General features: G+C 41.6%; 4 protein-coding genes across 4 annotated transcripts; 3 read left to right on the forward strand and 1 right to left on the reverse strand.

Moving 5' to 3' along the window:
- The first annotated feature begins 564 nt into the window (after nt 1-564).
- On the forward strand, nt 565-2,832 carry fh (fumarate hydratase). Its single transcript, XM_085151365.1, has one exon. The coding sequence runs from the start codon at nt 774-776 to the stop codon at nt 2,271-2,273; it is 1,500 nt and encodes a 499-aa protein (XP_085007491.1). The 5' UTR covers nt 565-773; the 3' UTR covers nt 2,274-2,832.
- fam32a (family with sequence similarity 32 member A) lies at nt 2,362-5,662 on the reverse strand. Its single transcript, XM_085151384.1, has 4 exons — nt 5,528-5,662; nt 4,067-4,211; nt 3,235-3,288; nt 2,362-3,105 (listed from the first exon to the last, which is right to left on the reverse strand). Exons 1-4 carry the CDS (start codon nt 5,599-5,601, stop codon nt 3,037-3,039), a joined length of 342 nt encoding a protein of 113 aa, XP_085007510.1. The 5' UTR covers nt 5,602-5,662; the 3' UTR covers nt 2,362-3,036.
- Nucleotides 5,663-5,757: 95 nt separating this feature from the next.
- Nucleotides 5,758-8,763, forward strand: mrpl54 (mitochondrial ribosomal protein L54). The gene is made up of 3 exons (XM_085151383.1): nt 5,758-5,979; nt 6,175-6,331; nt 8,212-8,763. The coding sequence occupies exons 1-3, from the start codon at nt 5,853-5,855 to the stop codon at nt 8,342-8,344; spliced, it is 417 nt and encodes a 138-aa protein (XP_085007509.1). The 5' UTR covers nt 5,758-5,852; the 3' UTR covers nt 8,345-8,763.
- A 1,202-nt stretch (nt 8,764-9,965) lies between these two features.
- malt2 (MALT paracaspase 2) lies at nt 9,966-23,598 on the forward strand. The gene is made up of 17 exons (XM_085151352.1): nt 9,966-10,281; nt 10,734-10,888; nt 11,062-11,228; nt 12,349-12,479; nt 12,638-12,782; nt 12,864-13,051; nt 15,164-15,260; nt 15,467-15,517; nt 15,812-15,901; nt 15,991-16,194; nt 17,183-17,360; nt 17,437-17,511; nt 17,642-17,769; nt 20,871-21,020; nt 21,105-21,262; nt 22,341-22,478; nt 22,907-23,598. Exons 2-17 carry the CDS (start codon nt 10,752-10,754, stop codon nt 23,348-23,350), a joined length of 2,481 nt encoding a protein of 826 aa, XP_085007478.1. The 5' UTR covers nt 9,966-10,281; nt 10,734-10,751; the 3' UTR covers nt 23,351-23,598.
- The last annotated feature ends 277 nt before the right edge of the window (nt 23,599-23,875 follow it).

Raw genomic sequence — 23,875 nt, forward strand, 5'->3', positions numbered from 1 at the left:
TCAAAAGAAAAGACTTTAAAAAACGACTCAATTAAACAGTAAATTATCTTTTCCTTCATATAAAAATTTTTTTGGCCGCGATTAAACAAATTCTAGTTTTCCACCAAAGAAAAATCACGAAAATATTTTTTAAGAGTGTAGCTTAAATTTACACAAACTAAATACATATATGCAAAATTATACAGTTCAGTTCCACATGTTTACATACTCAGACATACTATAGACATATACTTATGACTATGTTATTTGCACATTTCATGGTCTGTAAACGTGCAATATCCTTGAATACATACATGCATTTACATACATATGTGGGGAAGTATGTATCGCTCCATTTTCTTCTGCTACACAGAAACGCGAAGTAAGACAGACATTCTTAAAAGTAAAAATATAAGCACATCAATCCCAACAAGCTTCACACATACCCAATATCACTTATTTCACAACAAAATGTATTTAAAAGTCGTCTTCAGGTTTGATTAAACGCTCAATTTCAAATGACTGACTTATTTAAATTCTTGACTTTTATTCTTTTAAGTCAAACAGACTTCCCTGTCGCACCGGAAATAGAGTTGTGGGACGGTTGGAAAGCTTCATTAATCCGGATGAAGCTGTCTCTTCGTTTTCTCGTGATACGACAGCCACAGCGGAAATCCCGCCTTTCTTGCCTCGCGATTGGCTGACCGCCGATCAGTTTCCTGATCACCCAATGACATATTACAATGTGGAAAGCAACGTTGACCTCCCCCCGAAATCACCTCTAATGAGAAGCCATGTTTCGGTCTTTAGGACGCGTTCAGCAGTTTAACTGCAACTTCCTGACTCTGCAGAAGCTCAGCGCTACCTCTAAACTCCGGATCTGCACGTCCAGAATGGCCAGCTCGGACTACAGGATTGAACGGGACACGTTTGGGGAGCTCAAGGTCCCGGCCGACAAATACTACGGGGCCCAAACTGTCAGATCGACCATGAACTTCAAGATAGGGGGACCAAGTGAGAGAATGCCCATCCAAGTGATCAAGGCCTTTGGTGTCCTGAAGAAAGCAGCTGCTCAGGTGAACAAGGAGTACGGCCTGGATCCAAAAATAGCTGAGGCAATCGTCCAGGCTGCAGATGAGGTTTCAGCCGGTAAGCTCGATGATCATTTCCCTCTGGTGGTATGGCAGACTGGCTCTGGAACTCAGACTAACATGAATGTCAATGAGGTGATCAGCAACAGGGCTATTGAGATCCTGGGAGGGAAACTGGGCTCCAAGGATCCAGTTCACCCCAATGACCATGTCAACAAGAGTCAGAGCTCCAATGACACCTTCCCCACGGCCATGCACATTGCAGTAGCCACTGAGGTCCACCAGGTCCTGCTGCCGGGCCTGCAGACTCTGCACGACGCACTTGCTTCAAAGGCTGAAGAGTTCAAAGACATCATCAAAATTGGGCGCACACACACACAGGACGCTGTGCCGCTCTCGCTGGGCCAGGAGTTCAGCGGTTACGTCCAGCAGGTGAAATACAGCATTGAGAGGGTGAAGGCAGCCATGCCCAGGGTGTATGAGCTGGCAGCTGGAGGCACGGCTGTAGGAACGGGACTCAACACTCGCATTGGGTTTGCTGAGAAGGTAGCCTCCACCGTTGCTTCTCTCACAGGCCTGCCGTTTGTATCCGCTCCCAACAAATTTGAAGCCCTGGCAGCTCACGACGCCCTGGTAGAGCTGAGCGGGGCTCTCAACACTGTGGCCGTCAGCATGATGAAGATTGCCAATGACGTCCGCTTCTTGGGGTCAGGACCTCGCTCAGGCCTTGGAGAGCTCATCCTACCAGAGAATGAGCCAGGAAGCAGCATCATGCCGGGCAAGGTGAACCCAACCCAGTGTGAGGCCATGACCATGGTGGCAGCCCAGGTGATGGGGAACCACGTGGCCGTCACCGTCGGAGGCAGCAACGGACACTTTGAACTCAACGTCTTCAAGCCGATGATGGTGAAGAATGTGCTGAACTCCGCACAGCTGCTCGGCGACGCCTCCGTCTCCTTCACCAACAACTGCGTGGTGGGCATCCAGGCCAACACGGAGAGGATCAACAAGCTCATGAACGAGTCCCTCATGCTGGTCACAGCGCTTAACCCACACATCGGGTACGACAAGGCGGCCACCATCGCTAAAACGGCTCACAAGAAAGGCTCGACCCTGAAGGCTGTGGCCGTGGAGCTGGGCTATCTGACCGAAGAGCAGTTCGACCAGTGGGTGAAGCCAAGTGACATGCTGGGACCAAAGTAAACTGACAACCCAAGGAAAAAAAAAAAAAAACTCTTTTACACAAAAGAAAAGAGTATTTAAGTAAATCAGATGTGGAACTGAATAAGCATTTTTGGATCCTGAACTTTTCATCTCTCAACAAAAAATCTGGGATACTGTTGTATGACGCAACTTGCGTAATATCTGGCATACTGGTAGTGTTCAAAGTGCACTGTGTCATGGTCCTTTGGTATGGAAACTGGAGCTGCATCATGAAACAGCTGATGCAGCTCTACACACCTTTATCTTTGTGTCTTAACAGGGAATGTTTTAAGAAGTAGCAGCAGTAAAGCTTCGTCATCAATATGACTTAATTTTGTACATGTAAACATGTAAAGTCTTTTTTTTTTCCCTTTCCAGAGTCAGAATACTTTTAACTCCTCAGCTTGTAGTCGATTCCATCGCAGCTCGGAGTGCCATTGTGGTTGCTTCAAAACACTACATAACATTGTACCTCGTGTGTTTTGGTTTACACGATGTGTGCCATTTATGCCATGTGTCCGTTAAATGAAATGCATTTATTAAAGTAAGTTCAGTCTTATTTCAATTTGTTTCTTGCTTGCATGCACGCACGCACATTAGCATGATTGGTTAAACATCTGCTGTATAAACACCAGGGATTACAACAGTATGAAGGTGAAATCAAATGAATTTTAATTGTAAACAACAAATATACATTTCAAAAAACGTGGTGCAGAAACATTTTGTACAAGTGATAAAACAAGAGTGAACATTTGCTCCGGTTTTATTTGGTCCAGCTGACTTTGGGGATGTCATAATGCTCTGTCAGGTTGTCCAGGTGGCGGTTAAAATCCTGATAAACAACAACAACATAATGTCACAAACTGTTTCTATTAAGAAATATGCAATTTTGATATTGAGTTTTATGTAAATGTTGTCTTAAATCTATCTCTCTGAAAGGCCGAGTTAAGGAAGCGCTTACCTCGACTCTGTGTTTGTGGGTCTTTGATGCCTTGTTCAAAATCCGCTCCATTTGCTGTTAAAAAGAAATGGAGAGAAATTTAATGCCAAACAATTTACATTAGAACTTTCGTTTTACACATTCACAATCTTTAAATCTCTGCCAGAGGGGAGAAAAAAAAAACACTTAACACAGACTACTGGATTTAGTGGGAGTAAGATTGATACACACACACACAGACAAAATAAGAATTTATTTCAGATTACATAACAAGTCAAGGTTCGGATGATTCTTTGTTCACAAGTGGTCACCGCAGCAGGTAGCACCAAAGTTGATTTGGCAGATTTTCACACTGGATGCCATTCCCAAAGGGATTTGGGTCTCTTTTCAGAAATGATCTGGGAATATGCTTATTAGGCAAATGTGCATTTCAAAACTACACTATTTTGGAATTATTGTACAGTGCTAAGACTGTTGGCTGTCTCCTAGAGGTAATATTATCAATACCTTAGTGAAACATCATTACCAGTTGTTGTTTTTCCACTGGCAGACCAGGTGAAGATTTGTTATTGAAACCCTGCTATAATTCATGATGCTGACAATAAAGATGGCTTTAGGAAATATTGCCCTAAACTTTTAGTTTAGATAATTTACTTCAGAGAATAATAGATTTGGCTCCAGTTTTCAAGCAGCTCAAGTTTGTTTTTCAGTCCTGAAAAGTGCCAAATTTGAACCCAACCTTACAAATAATTCACTTCTCCTAAACAGAAACTTCTACAATCTATTAATACTTATGTTAGCTTTGGTTCCCCTCGCAATTCAATCACTTGAACGCTGGAGAAAAAGAACTCACCCGTTTCTCTTGCATCTTGTCAAAAGCAATCTGTGCCGGTGTCCTTTTGTCAAGATATACTTTCTTGGTTTTCACCTCCTCATCGCTTTGGCTGGTAACGACCTGCTCCATGCGATGCTTGCTCTCCTTGTTCTTCTTCTTCTTCCTAAAAATAAGAGAAACACCATTATTATACCTTATAATTTATTACCAATTCTGTGCAAGAAAATGTACATGCAGGACAGTACTGTGCAAAGGTCTTGAGCCACTCCTCTTTTACAAAAATGTTTTGCCAGAAAAATTGGAAATAGCTGCAGCAATTTTTTTAATCGAGTACACCAATGGTGACTACTAATGTTTAACTGTGTGTTTGGGATCAAAAATGAAACCATTAACTTCTCTCCTGAATTCTTCCACACATGTTAACAACAATTTGGACCAAAAATTTCACATTTCACTCCATAAGACCTGGTGCCACTGATTTTGTTCCACTTCTTGAGTAATTTGATATACTTCAGCCTTTTCCCCCTCATTTCCCTTCTTCGAGAATGGTTACTTGACAGCCTGAGTACAATTCTGATGAAGCTTCAGCAAACAGTAGATGGATCCACTGAAGGGCCATCTCTCAGGTTCTGTATCAGGTCTTTTTGGGATGTTCTTAAGGACAACAGTTTCAAATACTATTCATCCACTGTAGATGAATTTTCTTTTAGCCTCCAACTTCTTCTTTTCTATTTGCCTTATTTTTAAGGTGAGATAAAACCCTTTGAAATGCCTTCATACCGCCTGGCCAACTATTTTATCAACAACTAAAAAACAATTACAGCAAAATAAAAATAAAAACAACGAAGTTGGAGGTGCCACAAGACTTGCACAGTACTGCACATACCATTCAAGTTGGGGGATTTTGAGTATGTTAGTCAAATACCACTAAAATAGGCTTAATTTGAATACACAAAGATCCTGTAAGCACTTAAGGCCTGCACAGTCCCACAACTACAGCAGTAATCATGTATTACGTAACACACATCTGTCTTTAGCGTTCAAAACCTTGTGTCTCCTGTTTTCTGAACAACTAACTATTCAGCTGGTTTTGTGTATTTTAGATTTTAACATTTATAAGGGATGTGTGTCCAGTGTCGTACAAAAGAAAGTATATATTAGTAGGTCGTTTTGTTTTTGCCAAGCTAGCTAGCTAGCTACCCCTTCTGTTACAGTCCATAATTCTACTATCAACAGCTCTGAGGCCACGAAGCATGCGTTTAAATGTTATTTTCATATTTGTTGGCCTCTTCAAATATTACGTAATATTACTCATATCCACACACGTTCAGTGAACAAAGAGGTTTGTTTTCCTACTAGCAAAAGGGCTAACCATAGCCTGGTACGAACACAACCACATAATTTGAAGTATTTCATCGACTTAACAGAGATGTCTTTTTCGTACATTTTCTCCTAAGCGCTGATGCTACTAAGACTTACTTTTTCCCAGCAGAAATATCTCCCACACCCTTTAATTTCAGGGCACTTTTCTGGACTGTAGCGTACTCAGACATGTTCGAGGAGCTGTTTGTCGTCTTCTTCTGCTTTCTGCTCTGACAGAGACGGATCAGTGCTGCCACCTATCGGGAGGTGAAAGGAAGCGACCCAAGTATGCATGAAAATGTCCTGCGGTGTTTCTTCCCGGCCACGGGGGGTGCTGTACTCTACTTCTAACGAGCCAAATACGAGACAGAAAGCGGAAGTTGAGGCAAAACTGAATGTCAAATTGTAGCATGGTGGAGTTCGTTTTTAAAATAAAGTAAAAATGTTACGGTACAGTTTATTACGGATAGCACCGGTAGCGCAGTGCCTCACCGGAAACAACACATCGTTTCTGTGCAGAGTGAGCATATTAAACAGAGGACAGACATGTGGATATGCTAAGAAAGTTGGTGAGTAAAGAGGACATCTGTGAGCCAAGCTTGTTTACTTTACTGTGTGCGACTATATAAAAACAAAAAGGGGAGATGTCGTCGCATGTGTCATTTAGATCACATTAAATTTAAAATGTGTGGATTTTTTTTTTCTTCATTCCACATGAGTTTAATTTAACGCATGTGTCACAAATCTCTTCCTCCATCTTTTAGCGGCCAAGGGAAAGGGTAAAGGCATGATGAAAGAGGAACTGAAAGGTCCAGAGGTGTGTAAAGATCCTGTCAGACTCACATCTCACGCAGTAGGGGTCAACATCTTCAAACAAGGGGAAGACCCCAAGCTGAAGCCTCCTGAGGAGTACCCTGAATGGTGAGAGTACACGTTATTTTAATTTTTTATTTAATGTTTTCCCTCGTTGTGTCATCATCGTACACACATCCAGTTTCACCCATTTACTGAACAAATAAATGGTGTGATGTTCTGGGAAAAGTAAGTCCACATCTGGCTCCAGAAGCTGGTTGTGACTCCTTAGCTTAAATTAATTAATAGGCATTTTTCAGAAGTCTACTGGTTTTTAAAAAACTTCCAAAACTGATATAAAACTTAGGAAACTTGTGATTCCTGAAACAAATCTGTCTGCAGGTGCGATTTCCATTTAGTCCAAATGTATAAACCTGCTCCTGAAATGACTGTGAACACCAGATCTTTATAAAGATCGAAACACAAAGTGGAAGATCAGTGATTAAATTAAAAGCAGAAACACAGCTGCAGCAGTGATCGAGAGGTACAGAATGAGACATCGTGCCACTAATCAGAGCCACGGTGCGATCCTCTGAAAACAATGGCAGTGAATGGGAAACTACTTACACCAGTATCTCTGAATAAAAGACATGCATTGCTTTATCAAGTAAAATATGAGTTGCTCTTGCAGCTCACAGACTGTAATAAGAATACATTTGTTCTTAATAGTGAAGCACAGAGTTGGGACTATGACTATATGTCTTTATTGTATTTCTTTTTTTCTCCAGGGAACTTTTTGTCTTTGGACATTGGCTGTCCTAACTATTAAATGCTTAATTTGTTCCCATGTCTTTAGCTGAATCTACAAAAAATGCCAAAGATAACGCGCTGAGAGGCATAAAATAGTATTTCTGGACCAACATTGTGATTCCCAAAGAGCTATTAGCTAAACTAGCTGGACCAGCTGAACATCTATAGCATATTTCAACACGCTGTGCACTGTGTCCATGAAAATATATGAAGACACTCGACAAGTGGTTCCAGGTTCAGTGAGTGTTCACAGCCATTTGTAAACTATGGGTTAGCAGCTAGCTAACGCGGTGTCCGAGCAGCCAAACTTCCGCTGCAGATGAGACCTTTTATTGCATGCAATGCAATAAAAGCATATCTGGATTGAGAAATGCAGTCATGGATTGTCCTCCCTAGAGCCCATAACTCAAAATTATTAAAACAGTGTGGGATCATCTTGACAGAGAATGCAACAAAAGCCAGCCAAGATCCAAAGAAGAGCTTTGAATGTCCTTCAAGAAGCCCGGAGAACTATTCCTGAAATTCCTGAAGACCGTTTAAAGAAATCTAGAAAAAATAAGCTTGTATTTTTAATATAGATAATATAAAATTAATTTCTACTCATAAGTCACCTCAAGCTGCTTTAAACTAAAAGATAAAGGCCTTTCAAGGTCTTTATTACAGAGGATACCGTATGAGCAGCACTTGGCGAGAGCAGGAAGGAAGAACTCCCTTTAAACAGGACGAAACCAGTAGAGCCAGGTTTGAGGAGAGGCAGCCATCTAACTGTGACCAGCTAGAGAATGAAGGAAAAAAGGAGAGCTTAGCGAGATCAAGGGCAAAACATAAAATGTTTGCATTGTTTTTCAAAATTTGAGCTTGGTGGATGTTTCGTTTTACAGCAAAAAGTCTGCAATTGGCCAGAACTTGTTAGGAGAAGCTGGCAGTTGTGTGAAATCTGTGCCATTTGTAGGTAATTTTCTTTATATTGAATTAACTTTTACATCTATTTTTAAATCAAAGGCCTCCACAGCCTTTCTACCTGCAGTGATTATGAATGCTGGCCATTTCCAAAATATGAGTGCTTTTGGTTTTTATATTAGTTGATATTCTATCATAGACATATCGACTCACTGCTTAAGTAATCGGGGAACTTCTTTGTGAGTTGTTGTTGTAGTTGTGATATTTCACTTCTTTTTTTTTTCTTTTCTTTAACTCAGGTTGTTCCAGTTAAACCTGGGAGCGGCCAAAAAGCTGAACGAGCTCGAGTCGGACTCTTGGGAGTATTGGAAACGTCTGAGAAAGGAAAACATTTGGCGTTTCAACAGACTACATAAAGGGAAGAAGTTTTAGGGTTTCACTGGACTTACCGAGGGCAACAACAGTGTTTTACACCCTGGATTTGAATTACCATGACAGAAACGGACTTCTGGATCAGTCTATCCCACCTGACAGCTGAGAGACTTTTGTCTCTTCATCGCTGGTTCTGTTTGATGCAAATGTTCTCGTGTGTTAAACAAAGGTGGTGATATAACAGCAAAGGAGTCCTTCAAGAAGGCAAAAACTGAACATCATATGAACCTAATCAAGTTATTGTCTCACTTCAGACAAACTCTTCATTAAATCAAATTTGACCAGTTTTCATGAAGTCGTAGTAACAATTTTCAACATTTCTGTTGTATACTAGAACGCTCTGGAGTAGTTACTTTGTGGCAAAAAGTAGAAAAAAAGGATTTCATTGTGTTTAACTTGGATTAAAGCATTTGAACATGTGTTTATGGTGTTTTGTTTTCTTTTTGCAAATCACTTTGCCTGATTGTGAATGTGCAGACTGTCTATAAGTAAAAATGAAATTATATTCAAAAGTTGAGTTTGTCCCATTGCTTTAATTGATATTAGGTATCCAGATGTGGCACCACTTTAGGTTGTAATGTAGAGATGTGTTCACGGTTGGTAAGCAGTGTTGGTCAAGTTACTTGAAAAAAGTAATCAGTAATTAATTACTGATTACTTCCCCAAAAAAGTAATCCCGTTACTTTACTGATTACTTATTTTCAAAAGTAATTAATTACTTAGTTACTTAGTTACTTTTTAAAAACATGATTTACAACCTGAATAGGTGATAAAGCGATAGATCTTTCAGCCCAATTCTACTTTTTCTACATAATCCATCATACAAAATGTAATCAAATGGAAAAGTCTCTTTTTAAAACTTGTTTTGTTAGTTTTAATCTTTTAACTTTATGCATGAAGCAAAATTTTAATTATATGCACCATTCTCTGACTGGAAGAAATTAGTTTAACATTTAAACCTATTTTCTGCACATTCCAGCACATAAAAAAAAAATATATATATATATATATATATATATATATATATATATTTGTGTTTACACTCACTCTTTCAGATGCAAGTAAAACACAGCAGAAAATAAATAAAGTCAAAGACTAGCGGTCCTTTTGCTCTATTTTCACCTGTAAAGCAGGAGTAGAGTAGGCGGAGGTTCATCCTGGTGCAGGTGTGCCGCAGCGGTCAGTGGAAGGATACCGCAGTTTCTCTGTGAGTTTCTCATTACGTCGTAGCTACTCGGTGCTTGCTTGGAAGTTTAGGGTTTTTTTTCGCTGTAAAAAGAAGTTTTCTTCCCACGCACAGCGGACACTAATGTTTTTGTCACTTTTTACGGAATCAAACTCAAAGTAAGGTCAGTACTTCCACGCTTTAAACGCTGCACGCTCATACTCTCTCCCGCACTCGATATATGATCCATTGTTGATCTGCACACAGCTGTTGTCACGAACGTCGCACTCGCTTACGTCACTGTCATGAGACATTCTCGCAAGAAAATCACGGTTTTAGTAACGCAGTAACGCAGCATTCCTACGGGAAAGTAACGGTAATCTAATTACCGTTTTTGCAATAGTAATCACTTACTTTACTCGTTACAAGTAACGCGTTACTGCTCATCTCTGTTGGTAAGTCGGTGCTTTTCAGCCCAACCCCAAGTCACAGGAAAAGCTTTAGGTCGCAGTTTGTAATAGTTATTGCGCTGATCTTTAAATACTAGCTACAGTGGTGGTGTTGCCATAAAAAACGCTTCATGCAAATGACTGCGTAGCAGGGGTTGCAGAAACGAGGAACCGAAATGAGAAGCGACTCATCTGGGGAACAAATCATGCAAGATTGGAAGAGTGATTGTATCAGGATGCATCATCTATCTCGTTAATGTAAAAGTAACTCTGTTCCTCTTTCTATGTATTTGAGATTTGAACACCGGTTTGTTGTAAATCTGGTAAGTCCAGCGCTTATTTAACGGCTTAAAATCCCCCCCAAAAAACTAAGGTTTTAGTAGCGCTAAATAGCGGAAGCGGCACTTGGCGCAGCTATTAATGGACGTCTTGATAGTCTGGTATGAGTTCAACTCAGTTCATTTTCGGGGTGTTTCGTTGTTAAGTCTTCATCCTGCTTCACAGCGGTGCTATGATCCGCGGGCGTGTGCAGTTATAGGCGGATTTTCATAAAGTAAGAAACGGGAAAACCCGAGGCTGTGTTTACAACCCGTAGGTTAGTGGCGTTTCGGCTCCGTAGGCGAATAAGTAGTGCATTCATTCAACAATCAAAGCAATGTTGTAGATCACCGCTGCCAGTCACACCTCGAGGTAGAAGCGTTAGAGAAACCGCGACTGCGCAGTCACTCGGCGATTTTAGCTCCTAAAGTTTAAATTCGATGTCCTGCTTTGTTAGTAGTGAAGGATTACGAAGATGGAGGAGTGGAAAAGGAGCATCGGTACTCTCAGCGAGGAAATCCTAATTAAGCTGGCAAAGATGTTGGACAACTCCACCTGTGGATGGAGGCAGCTAGCTAACGCGGTGTCCGAGCAGCCGAAATTCCGCTGCAGGTGAGACCTCGAAGGCATCACGTGAAGGTGGTAGCTTTACGCTTTACTCACAGTTTCTAAAACTTAAGCCGTGTCTCAACTGTATGGTGTGTTGTTATGGGGGGTTATGGATCTCCCTCAAGACTGACTATGCCACCATCTGCTAACATCACACACTGCCCTGTCTCCTGCAGTGAGCGGGAGCTGACCAGCTGTTCTCTCCAGGTGCTGAGAGCTGCAGGCAGCCCTGCACGCACCCTGCTGGCATTACTGGCTGAGCGTTCCTGCTCCCTGGACTTCCTGCTCCACTGCCTGAGGAAGATGGAGCACCAGGAAGCTGTGCAGTTCCTCACCACTGCAGGTAAAGGAGAAGTCACTGGGCTGTTATATATGCAAAGTCTGTTTCTTACTGTTACTGTTACCAGGAGGAAGACATAGTCCTGTTTAGACCATGTAACTGTAAAACACACATTCACAAGCCGCTTTATTAGGTACACCTCACTAGTACTTCCTTTTGCCTTCAGAACTACCTTAATTCTAATGACTGTGACTGTCATCTCAATCATGTGACCGTGGAGGCCATTTGACTACAGTAAACCCACTGATCCTCATTTACTAACAGGGCATACACACAAATCTGTGCGTAAATGAATACTGAAATACTACTATTACGAATAATAAGGCTAACCCTGATAATTACAGACAGTTTTCCAGAACCCCATAAGCCACAAAATCCCCCAAAATACATCAGCATTTAAAAATAAAATCTCATCCTATCTTTAATTAAACATGACTTCTGGCTATACTGGATTCGTCACTTACAGTCCAGTTTCATAGAGTAAGTTATCTGCGGCTGATAGATCACATGCTCCTTTTCCTCTACCCGTTTTCTTATTTTTCTTATACCCTGTTAGTCTTCTCATATCAAGTTTAACTTTTAGTGAGCATCTCAAGGGAAAAGTAATTCGGCACCTTCGTTTTTTCAGCCAGTAATTGGAGTAATCACGCCTGTGTAAACTCTTTGGAAAGCTGCCCCTTTTCTGGCTGCCTCCTCAGACTTCAGACACCATTATTTAAGTTTCCCCGGTCGCACTTTTTCCTTCTTTTTTGCCTCGGCGATGTATGCTTCTCTCTTACAACATCACAACTCTTTCCACTTCATCTTCAGGTAAACTGTTTCCCCTATATAAAGAAATGGCGGTGTGTCCGTGTGCAGGTAGTATGCAGATTGTAAACAGCAAGCAAGAGCCCACTGATTTACAATGAGTCTGATTTCCTCACACATGCACAGCAGTATTGGTCGTTTTGCACGTGTCATAAATCTGATACACTGGGGTCATTAAAAGGTCAGTAACAATACTAGGCCTTGTATGGAGCAGTTTTTTCCCAGTTTAGTCTCTAGCAGTAATATTTAGTAATGCCCTTTCTTTGTTTCTTCTCTCCTGTGATGTGATTGCTCATGTTGTGTGTTTGTGTGGTAGTGGCAGAGCAGATTCAGATCACAGTGCAGCCGCAGTCCCAGGAAGCTGCACCTGGCAGCAATGTGGTATTGACCTGCAGGGCCTCTGGTCCCCCCGGACTCGGCTACCAGTGGTTCAAAGGCAAACAGGAGGTCATTGACATTTTTGTGATTAATGGATTATAAAAATAAGGAAAAAGATTCCTGCATGAACCCGCAGAGGCAATGAGATAGCTTTCCATCTTAATATCTTAATACAGTTTCAGCTATGAACTCTCATGCATGTTGATTTTTTTTCTTTTGTCTTATAGATTTTGGGGGAATCGGGAAATTCCTCAGAACTGGTTCTTTGCCCTTTAAGCCCCACCCACCAGGGTCACTATATCTGCAGGATAAGCCATGGAGAGAAATTTGTTTTCTCCAAGTGGGCTCAAGTTCGCTTGATCTCCTCTGCAGGTTCTTCTTCCTTCTGCTTCTCTGACGTCATTTTAATTTATCTTTCAGCATGTGATGTAATGTTTTGGTGACTTTTCTCAGGCTGCAGCAGCAGTCTGTTTCCAGGTTCAGTGAGCGGGTTGCACATCATCCAGCGCCCGCAGTCCCAGGCAGCCTCTGAGGGGGACACTCTAGTCCTGGAGTGCACTGCAGAGGGAAACCCACCTGCACAGTATGAGTGGTACCACAACAAAGTGCCCATGCCACAACAAAAGACGAGCTCGCTCAGGGTAAGTAAGCAGCACAGCTATGCTGCACAGAGCTGCTTCTCTACTGGATATGAAAACCACTGAATTATATTCACTTAAAGAGCACAGTGGATTTACATGTGACGTCATGCGCACTGGATATGATATATTCACCATTTGCGATGGAAAAATGGGCATTTTTGTGCATGTGGATATAGTTGGGATGGAAAAACTATTTGGTGATGTGTCCTGGAGCTGTGTGGGGAATGAACTTTGTTGCAGAGAGAGTACCGTATTCACCTAAAAGCAGAAGTTATGACTCAGCGTCACAGATTAACTGCACGATGCTTGTAGACACATGACACAATACATTTTTCCCTAGTGGCAAGTGGTTCCTGGGGGTTCACCGACTAGTCTGTGTGACCTGGGCTTTAGTAATAATTTTCCAAGCAACTGATATCAACCTCCACCAGTGCTTACTGGATGGGTGGCGACTGTGTGACCTCTGTGACCGAAACCTCGTTCACTTGATCCTAAATTGGGTGGCTCAGGAGATAGAGCAAGTATTCTAGTTGATCTACTAATCGGAACGTTGCTAGTTCAATCTCTGTCTGCTCCAGTCTGCATGCCATAGTTTCTTTGGGCAAGATACTGAACCCTGAGATGCATTACTCGGTGAGTGTTGGATAGAAAGCACACGTGCGTAGGAAAAAAAGACGTCTTCTACTCAAGTAAAGCATAAATATAAGAATCAGTCCAATTTAACATTTGTAACAAAATGTCACATGTTTGCAACACCTTAATGTTTTTTTAAACTTTCACATTAAAATGCAGCTGATTGTTATATTGGTTATAGACTGTATATAAAAGATGGAGATAGGCACGTGAGCATCATTTATTGGTTTCTGGGTTCTGCATTTTAATACCTAAATATTTACATTTTGGCTGTCACGCAGTGTTGGTCAAGTTACTTAAAAAAAGTAATCAGTAACTAATTACTGATTACTTCCCCCCAAAAAGTAATCCCATTACTTTTTTGGGGAAGTAATCAGTAACTAATTACTGATTACTTCCCCCAAAAAGTAATCCCGTTACTTTACTGATTACCTATTTTCAAAAGTAATTAATTACTTAGTTACTTAGTTACTTTTTAAAAACACGATTTACAACCTGAATAGGTGATAAAGCGATAGATCTTTCAGCCCAGTTCTACTTTTTCTACATAACCCATCATACAAAATGTAATCAAATGGAAAAGTCTCTTTTTAAAACTTGTTTTATTAGTTTTAATCTTTTAACTTTATGCATCAAGCAAAAATTTAATTATATGCAACATTCTCTGACTGGAAGAAATTTGTTTAATATTTAAACCTATTTTCTGCACATTCCAGCACATAAAATAATTTTTTTTTTTTTGGTGTTTACACTCAGTCTTTCAAATAGATGCAAGTAAAACACAGCAGAAAATAAATAAAGTCAAAGACTCAGCGGTCCTTTTGCTCTATTTTCACCTGTAAAGCAGGAGTAGGGTAGGCGGAGGTTTATCCTGGTGCAGGTGTGCCGCCGCGGTCAGTTGAAGAATCCGCGAGTTTCTCTGTGAGTTTCCCATTACGTCGTAGCTACTCAGTGCTTGCTTGGACGTTTAGGGGTTTTTTTCGCTGTAAAAATACGTTTTCTTCCCACGCACAACGGACACTAATGTTTTTGTCACTTTTTATGGAATCAAACTCAAAGTAAGGTCAGTACTTCCACGCTTTAAACGCTGCACGCTCATACTCTCTCCTGCACTCAATATATGATCCATTGTTGCTCTCACGGTTTTAGTAACGCAGTAACGCAGCGTTCCTACGGGAAAGTAACGGTAATCTAATTACCGTTTTTGCAATAGTAATCCCTTACTTTACTCGTTACTTGAAAAAAGTAATCGGATTACTGCCCATCTGTGCTGTCACGTGATGGCTTTTTGGTCCCCCACGAGGGATGTGACTATCAGTAAGGATCCAAATCACTCCATGTACCGGGAGTCACTTTTGTGCCCATACTCACTTGGCAGTTACAAGTTTATAGCACTCCCACATTCATTTTCCGTCTCTGCAGGTTGTAGCTCGATGTCAGCTTGATGCTCTATGTGGCGTATGTTTTGTATCTGTGCAGATCCCATGTGTGACCACAGCACACAGAGGAGAGTACACGTGCAAGGTGTTCAATTTGTATCATGAGGTGTGGAGCAGCACGGCAACAGTCACCATCGGTGAGCCATTGTTTGTATTTTCTAAATTAGGAATGTAAACATAAATGAGAAAATTTAGTAAGCTCTTAATGTTAAAATGTTTATATGTTTGCATGAAGTAAATAAGTAAAAGCACATTACAATAAGTCTGACACTTCACATTTGTATAGTTACAAAATGGCAGTACTGTGCTGTGGTAACTGTTCTTGTTTTCCACTTTCATGCAGGCCCCAGTTCTGTCACTGACGCCTCCTGGGTAGAGGTTGACCGCGGTCTAGGTACTCTTTAATTTCTGGTAGAATATTTAGAGGAACTACCACAGTATTGTAATTTCTATGTCCCGTCTGACTTTGATTCCTCTTTTTAAATATAACAGGTAATTAAACAGTGGTATTTATAGATAGTGTGCATGTGTATACTGTAACCTAAAAAACAGCTACTGATAGCTGTGGTTAATTGGGTTAATGTGAAGTCTGGTTAGTCTGGTTACCATGCTTTACAGAAGTGAAAACGAGATGTTAAACAAATAGTTATCAGATAACACAGCATGTTTTTTCTTTTGGTGTTCTCAGAGTCACAGGAAGTCCACAAATCCTACAGAGCAGGAATACATCCGCTTCAACAGATAGCCAGTTCACCCCCATCTGCCAAGGACGTTTATGGTGAATTTACGCAAGCAAACAGACAAATACCGAGTCTTACTTTTGTCGATTTGTGGGTGTTTCACTGCTCGCTCTCTTCCTGTCCACAGCCACAGACAAAGTCGCTCTTCTGATTGGTAACATGAACTACATTTACCACACGCAGCTGTGTGCTCCCATTTCTGATGTCCACGAGTTGACCAACCTTCTTAGACAGTTAGACTTCAAGGTGGTTTCCTTGCTCGACCTCAACTGGCAGGAGATGCACAGCGCTGTTACTGAGTTCCTGTTGCTGCTCGACAAAGGAGTCTATGGTACATCTGCTGCATACGTCTGCCCTTTGTCACCGGTTCTGTTCATAATTTTTATGGACAGGATTTCTAGGCACAGCCAAGTGGCGGAGGGCTTTCGCTTTGGTGGCCTCAGAATCTCATCTCTGCTTTTTGCGGATGATGTGGTTCTGTTGGCTTCATCGGGTGAGGGCCTCCAGCTCGCACTGGAACGGTTCGCAGCCGAGTGTGAAGCAGCGGGAATGAGGATCAGCTCCTCCAAATCTGAGGCCATGGTTCTCAGCCGGAAAAGAGTGGAGTGCCCACTCCGGGTCGGGGATGAGTTCCTGCCCCAAGTGGAGAAGTTCAAGTATCTCGGGGTCTTGTTCGCGAGTGATGGGAGAAGGGAGCCGGAGATCGACAGACGGATTGGTGCTGCAGCTGCAGTGATGCGGACGCTGCACCGGTCCGTCGTGGTGAAGAGAGAGCTGAGTGTAAAAGCGAAGCTCTCAATTTACCGGTCGATCTACGTCCCTACCCTCACCTATGGCCACGAGCTGTGGGTAGTGACCAAAAGAACGAGATCGCGGATACAAGCGGCAGAAATGAGCTTCCTCCGAAGGGTGGCTGGCCTCTCCCTTAGAGATAGGGTGAGGTTCGGCCATCCGGGAGGGGCTCAGAGTAGAGCCGCTGCTGCTCCACATCGAAAGGAGCCAGCTGAGGTGGTTCGGGCATCTGATATGGATGCCTCCTGGGCGCCTCCTAGGTGAGGTGTTCCAGGCATGTCCCACCGGGAGGAGGCCCCGGGGCAGACCCAGGACACGCTGGAGAGATTATATCTCTCGGCTGGCCTGGGAACGCCTTGAAGTTCCTCCGGATAAGCTGGAGGAGGTGGCTGGGGAGAGGGAGGTCTGGGCCTCTCTGCTTAGGCTGCTAACCCCGCGACCCGGCCTCGGATAAAGCGGATGAAGATGGATGGATGGAGAATACAACTAGGATAAATAATTGCATCTGTTTTTCTTTACTTCTGAAGGTTTGCTATATTTTGCTGGTCACGGCTATGAGAACTACGGAAACAGCTTCATGGTTCCCATTGACGCGCCGGTCTCCTACACATCAGAGCACTGCTTGTGTGTACAGAATATACTCACAAAGATGCAGGAGAAGAAGACCGGTCTTAATGTATTCCTGCTGGACATGTGTCGCAAAAGGTATGTTTTGTTTTTATTTAATGAAATTATAAGCAGAGCAGACCCTCTGAATCTGTTCGTGCGTTTTCTTTTTCAGAAACCCACACGATGATGTCATCGTGCAGCCTGGACTGCTGAAGGTCACAGCAAATATAGTGTTTGGTTATGCCACGTAAGTTCCCAGTGCTAATTGCGGTTCAGTTTTGAATTTCTTCAGTATCGGGTGTTGTTTTCTAGCACTTATTGTGTATTTCTACTTCAGGCCACAAGGTCAAACTCATGTGAAAGTTGCTGTCTTTTAGATGCGTAGACGCTGAAGCGTATGAGGTGAAGAGGGAAGACGTGTCAAATGGCATCTTCATAAGCTTCCTCAAACGGCGCGTTTGTGAAGACGAGAAGGTCACCGTTATGCTCGACAGAGTGGCTGAAGGTAGAGCACTCAACAATCTGTCGGATCGCAATATTCCTCAACTAAAAAAATTTAAAAAACATATCTGATTTCAGTTTGGCTTCACGTTCAGAGTAGGGCTGCCACAAACGATTATTTTGATAGTCGACTAGTCACTGATTATTTTTGTGATTAGTCGACTAGTCAGATCATCATCCATTGGACGTACAGCTTATTGCACCAGCAGCATCTGCTCTTATATAACTATCATTAGCTTACAGCTTTGAGTGTTTAAGGTATGTGCTAACTAAAAATAAAGACAAGATGATAGTTTATTAAATTCTAATGAAATTTGCAGATTGTTTCGGTGAAGTTTAATAAACTCCTTGCTATCTAAAATATAACAGGACACCGGAGTAAATTCTCGAGCATCTCACACTTCTGATAATCAGTTGTCTGCTTGACGTTTATTCAGCTGTGTAAAACTATAACTTTAATCTCAGCCAAACCGATTTACTCAGGAACAAATAAAATACAAAAAAAAAAGCCAAACAATAACATGTTTAAGTTATCTAAGTGACTTATATATGTTTAACCTGAGTAGCGAAAGACGGTGGTGGGTTTGAAAACGATTTGCCAGGAGTCCGGTGTTCTCACGGCTCTAGTTAGCCTAGCCCCCGGCTAGCTATCGAGCTAGTGGGTAACAGACGTCTCCGAAAACGTCGGCGCGCTTTTGAAGATATGTGGTGTCTTGATAAACTGAGCAGATATTTGAGGTTTACACAGCTACATTCTCGCCTGAAAATATGTTAAACGTTTATTTTGTGACCCAGTAAGAATAATAAGAGTAATATTAAAACTAACTAGCTGCCGCCATTGTTGACAACTGAGCTGGGCGGCGCTATGAATTCTGGGACACAGCTTCTTCTTCTTCTGGGTTTAACGGCAGCTGGCATCCTTGTACATGCAGTGCTGCCATCTTCTGTTTCAGTCCGTTATTACACTCTTAAATCCTACTACTTATTCCTGCGTCTTTTGGGATCTTACAAAGCTTCAAACGACGTGTTGACTATTAAATCAGTCGTCGACGATTCTGATAGTCGACGTAATCGTGACTAGTCGACTAATCGTGGCAGCCCTAGTTCAGAGTAGACTGCTCTGAGTGACTTATATATATGTTTAACCTGAGTAGGTGGGTTTGAAAACGATTTGACGGAGTCCGGTGTTCTCATTGGCTCTAGTGAGCCTTGCCCCCGGCTAGCTATCGAGCTAGTGGGTAACAGACGTCCAGTGTTGCCAACTTAGCGACTTTGTCGCTATATTTAGTGAGTTTTCAGACCCCTTAGCGACTTTTTTTCTAAAAAAGCGACTAGCGATAAATTTGGTGACTTTTTCTGGTGTTATTGGAGACTTATTTATGACGACTTTTTGACGTGAAAACGTGTATCGCTCTTACTCTCAACAAGCAGCGGTGCTGCCGTGGGCGCCCCACCCGTGCCAAAGCGCTCACAATCGGAGGATAGTCCTCCCCCAGCTGCTATCAGGGCAGGAGATGTTCACACCTGTGCGTCCAAACGGCAAATGAATCACGCATGAGCAAAGACGCTGCTCCCGCACTGACTGTAACGCAGTCAATTCTTCCTTTACTGTTATGCTGTTTTGTGGATCACAAGGTTTAAAACTACTTATAAACACACACACACAGTAACTCCACCAGAGTGCCTATTTCGGGTCACTTTTGCTGGTCCAGGCCCGGATAAAGGAGCAGGGTTGGAATTGTGGCATTACAAAAACAATAATTGCTAAAAGAAATTTAATTTGTGGTTCTAAATATAAATTCTAACTGCATTTAGGACGTTTATTACTCACTTTATGTCTCTTCCACGATGTTATTTCTCTTTCCAACAACGTAGGTTACAATTACATTAGCATGACGAATTATGCAAATTAGGTGATGACGTCATTTGGCGACTTCTAGCGACTTTTAGGACAGCCAATAGCGATTTTCCTTACTAAGGAGTTGGCAACACTGCAGACGTCTCCGAAAACGTCGGAGCGCTTTTGAAAATATGTGGTGTCTTGATAAACTGAGCAGATATTTGAGGTTTACACAGCTACATTCTCGCCTGAAAATATGTTAAACGTTTATTTTGTGACCCAGAAAGAATAATAAGAGTAATATTAAAACTAACTAGCTGCCGCCATTGTTGGAAACTGAGCTGGGCCGCGCTATGAATTCTGGGACACAGCTTCTTCTTCTTCGGGGTTTAACGGCAGCTGGCATCCTTGTACATGCAGTGCTGCCATCTTCTGTTTCAGTCCGTTATTACACTCTTAAATCCTACTACTTATTCCTGCGTCTTTTGTGATCTTACAAAGCTTCAAACGACGCGTCGACTATTACATTAGTCGTCGACGATTCTGATAGTCGACGTAATCGTGACTAGTCGACTAATCGTGGCAGCCCTAGTGTGTAAACTGTGAGCACCGTTATTAAAGCCACTTTTATGTTTTTAAAATGCATAGAACAAAGGTAAATTTTTTCATGGCTTCATTGTAATCTAGCAAAGTTATTGGAGGAAGAAAAGCTGATTCCAAGGGGGTCAGTGGGGAGGTACTCACTGATTTTTCATGTAAGTACTTATCATGCGTGTTGACTCATTGGCAACATTTACCAGACTTAGATGGATTGAATCAAGGTGTAGCAATATGCCAACGTGCATATGAAGAGAAACCTGAAAGCCCACTAAATGCTGTTTAACAAGGAGGATGTTGCAGGTCCGGTCATATCCCACTTATACATGCTGTAGCATGAAAAAACTGAGAACTCTTTGGGGTAACTCACACTGAATGGTGCAAACTGAGTGCATCATTTCTATTTTAAATATCTTTACAATTATTTGTTGATTTTATGGCCTGTTTAGTCTTATGACAGATTTAAGATCTAGTGGCACAGCCTGCAAGAAAAACTATTAAATTGATTTCATCCAGTTATTTAAAGCTCTAAGATCATCTATGACACTTTTTAAAATGCATATTAGTCCTATTATTAAAGTGTTTTAAACAAAAATAATGTCCTGGAACAGAAAAATATACACGTCACATCTGTGCTCCCAATATTAAGGCTTGGTTTTTCTTCTCAGACATGGGTCGCTGTGTAATCACACGAGGGCGGCAGGCGCTGGAGCTCCGCAGTAATCTCTCTGAAAGACGCTCCCTCACTGACAGGATACAGATTTCTCAGTGTTCTGCATCCTCTTCAGCTCGAAACCTGCAGTGGGCTATTGCACATGGTAAAAAAAAAGTATTAACTGAAATGATGAAATATTTCAAAAGGAACATTTCTACTCGTATTTATTTATTTATTTTTTTCACAGTTCTCCCTGAAAGCCGTTACCTCCAGTTTGACTGTGGAGTGAAGGTTCAGCTTGGATTTGCTGCAGAATTCTCCAACGTCATGGTCATCTACACCCGGATACTTGACAAACCCGATGAAATAGTCTCCTGCTCGGCTCAGCTTACCGATTTCCCTGAGGTGTGTGACACATTATTCCACTTAGATCTAAAAAGCATGTGATTCAATACAGAACAGACAAAATTTTACCCAGGACTAAATCTGCTGCTGCAGCCCCTTAACCCTTTAAGACCTACCATAGAACCAAGTCCGCCAGAGCTTATATTATATTTTTACATGCTGTAGTGCCGTTTTTGGGAGCATTTCAAGTTGCTATGAATCAATACAACCATTACAGCCTAAATTTTAATAATATGTCTGCATTAAGTGCATAGTAATTACATAAATTGCAAAAAAGTGCAATAAACTACAAAAAAATTTAAAATCGTTTTTGTTTTTTAACATATATTTCTAGTTAGAGAAATTTAAGAGGCTTATCCCTCAAAACTGTAAATACAAAAAAGTTGCACAAAATAGTTTCCCACCACAGGAAATTTATTTTGAGTGTCTTCATAGTTTTATTTTTGAAATACACCAATTTTTATACACTGCAGGAAAAATGAAAATAAATATTATAATGCAAATTTGCAAAAAAGCAGCATATGCATCAAAATAAACTATTTCCAGCAGTGCAATATGAGTCCTAAGCATCCCAGAAATGACACAGAAAGTCATAAAGTCAAACATGACTTTAAAAAAAAACAGTATAGGCTCATGAGGTCCTGATCGTAAAAAAGTACATTTCCGCAAAAATGACGTCACTTCCGGTTTCGGGCAGGTCATGGAGGATATGCGATAGTTCGCTCTGACGTCTATTCCAATTAGGAAGTGTTATGAACAGCTGATCGGATCGGCAAAGCGTGTTTCTGGAATATTATGTTTTTGTTGCTGCAAGCGCTTTTTATGCAGTTTTTGCAAAGCTATATGTGGAAGGAAACTGTGACCGAGGACAAGCTGATGGCATAAGTTGTAAGTACAACTCCTCTGGTTTCATATGCAAAAAAAATTATTGCGCTAGCTTACGTGGTTGCAGAGCTACTGGGATTTTAAAATAGTTGCGCAAAACGGTGCCCGCTCTGACCGGCTTTAAAGGGTTAAAGCACAAGCATCTAATTGAAAATGCACTGAGCTTTACAGAGTTTTCGTATCACTTTTGCAGGATGTGGACATTGATTTGAAGAAGAGCAATCAGGAGACTCTACTGGAAGCTGGCTGTTTATTATTGATAAAAGAGGAGCTTCCTTCACCAGAAGCCCACAGTCTCTACACGCGCATCCGCAGCCTGCAGAGACTCAAGGTCTGTCATTTTTCCCTATTTTTACAATAAGTTCTTCTATTTATGACCTCAGAGCAGTCGTTTCCAATGCCAAGCCGGACCAGCTCACTTAAAAAACAGGAAATCCCGTCAAAGGATCAAAGTAATGAGTAATGTCACAAAGTAACCTCCTCTTATTACCAGTTTTAATGTAGTTTTTATAGAAATAAATACATTTATATAAATATGTGAATACATAAATCATTTTAAACAGAAGTTTTGTTTTGCTGTGGCCCCCAGGGGGCCTCGACCCACACTTTGGGAATCACTGCCTTAAAGAAACTTTAAAAAAATATATATATATGCCATCTAAAGGCAGTTTAATCATATGCATTGAAGACTGAAGCCGATACTTTTTCATAACTGCTAAAAAAAACTAAAATAAATTGTGCTTTTTACTGTCTTTATAGAGGGAGTTCACATTCACAATGTGCCTTCATTACACCTACACCAACATGGATGAGGAAGTACAAGAAAGGCAGCAAGTAACAGTCGGCAAACCACTGGTCTCCAAACTCAATCTCCACGAACCGCGAGCAGCTCACGTCAGCTCCGCCTCCTCGTCCTTCAGCCTCGACTCTTTTAACGTTCCCGGATGCTCCTCCTTTGGTGAAGACTTGTCCCTGACTGGTACAGCCTCAAACACATGGTCACATCATGCACAAAGTGCCAGTGTGTCTTTCACCGGTGGCTCCCCGACATCACCCAGGAGTGCCAACGTGCCAGAGGAGACTGACAGTCCTGAAATACTAGATAACCCTCGACCTCTTGTTGCCAGCAAAAGTTTGCCCCACAGTAAAGTAAATGACTCGAACTACAAGTTCAGTGACATGTACAATTTTCATTCTTTCTGAGACTGAGATTCAGCCTTTACCCACTAATAAATCGGCAGTACAAAATCATGAATGTGTGGAAAGCTTGACAGACGAGTCCTGTAAATATGGCATTTCTTTAAATTCGGCCCGGGCTGTATGGGGGCCGTTTAAGCTGTGATCTTTGTATTAACTATGCATTAAGTTGTGTAATGTTATTTTCTTTATTATTGATTTGTAACAATGTTATGCAATCCAAAGACTGCCTTCAAAACAGGAGAATAAAGCATAAACTTTATACCTTTAACCTTTTTGTAACATGCCTTAGAAAAACATGTATGAGGACAGTAAGACAGTGGTGAGGTGCAGCTGCAGGGACATATGGGTTTAAGTTGGGAGTGGGATTACATCTGAGATCATTCTTGCTTGCAGAGATGGACTATGACGTTCAAAGATGACACGAATAGGAAGAAGGTGGAAGATGGCCTGGAGAGGTGCGACTGGAGAGAAAGGGAATAAAAGTCAGCAGTGTGTGAATGAGAGGGAGACAGGTGTAACAGTGAAGGA

Source organism: Neolamprologus multifasciatus, chromosome 23 (assembly GCF_963576455.1).
Source record: "Neolamprologus multifasciatus chromosome 23, fNeoMul1.2, whole genome shotgun sequence".
Taxonomy (NCBI): Eukaryota; Metazoa; Chordata; class Actinopteri; order Cichliformes; family Cichlidae; genus Neolamprologus; species Neolamprologus multifasciatus.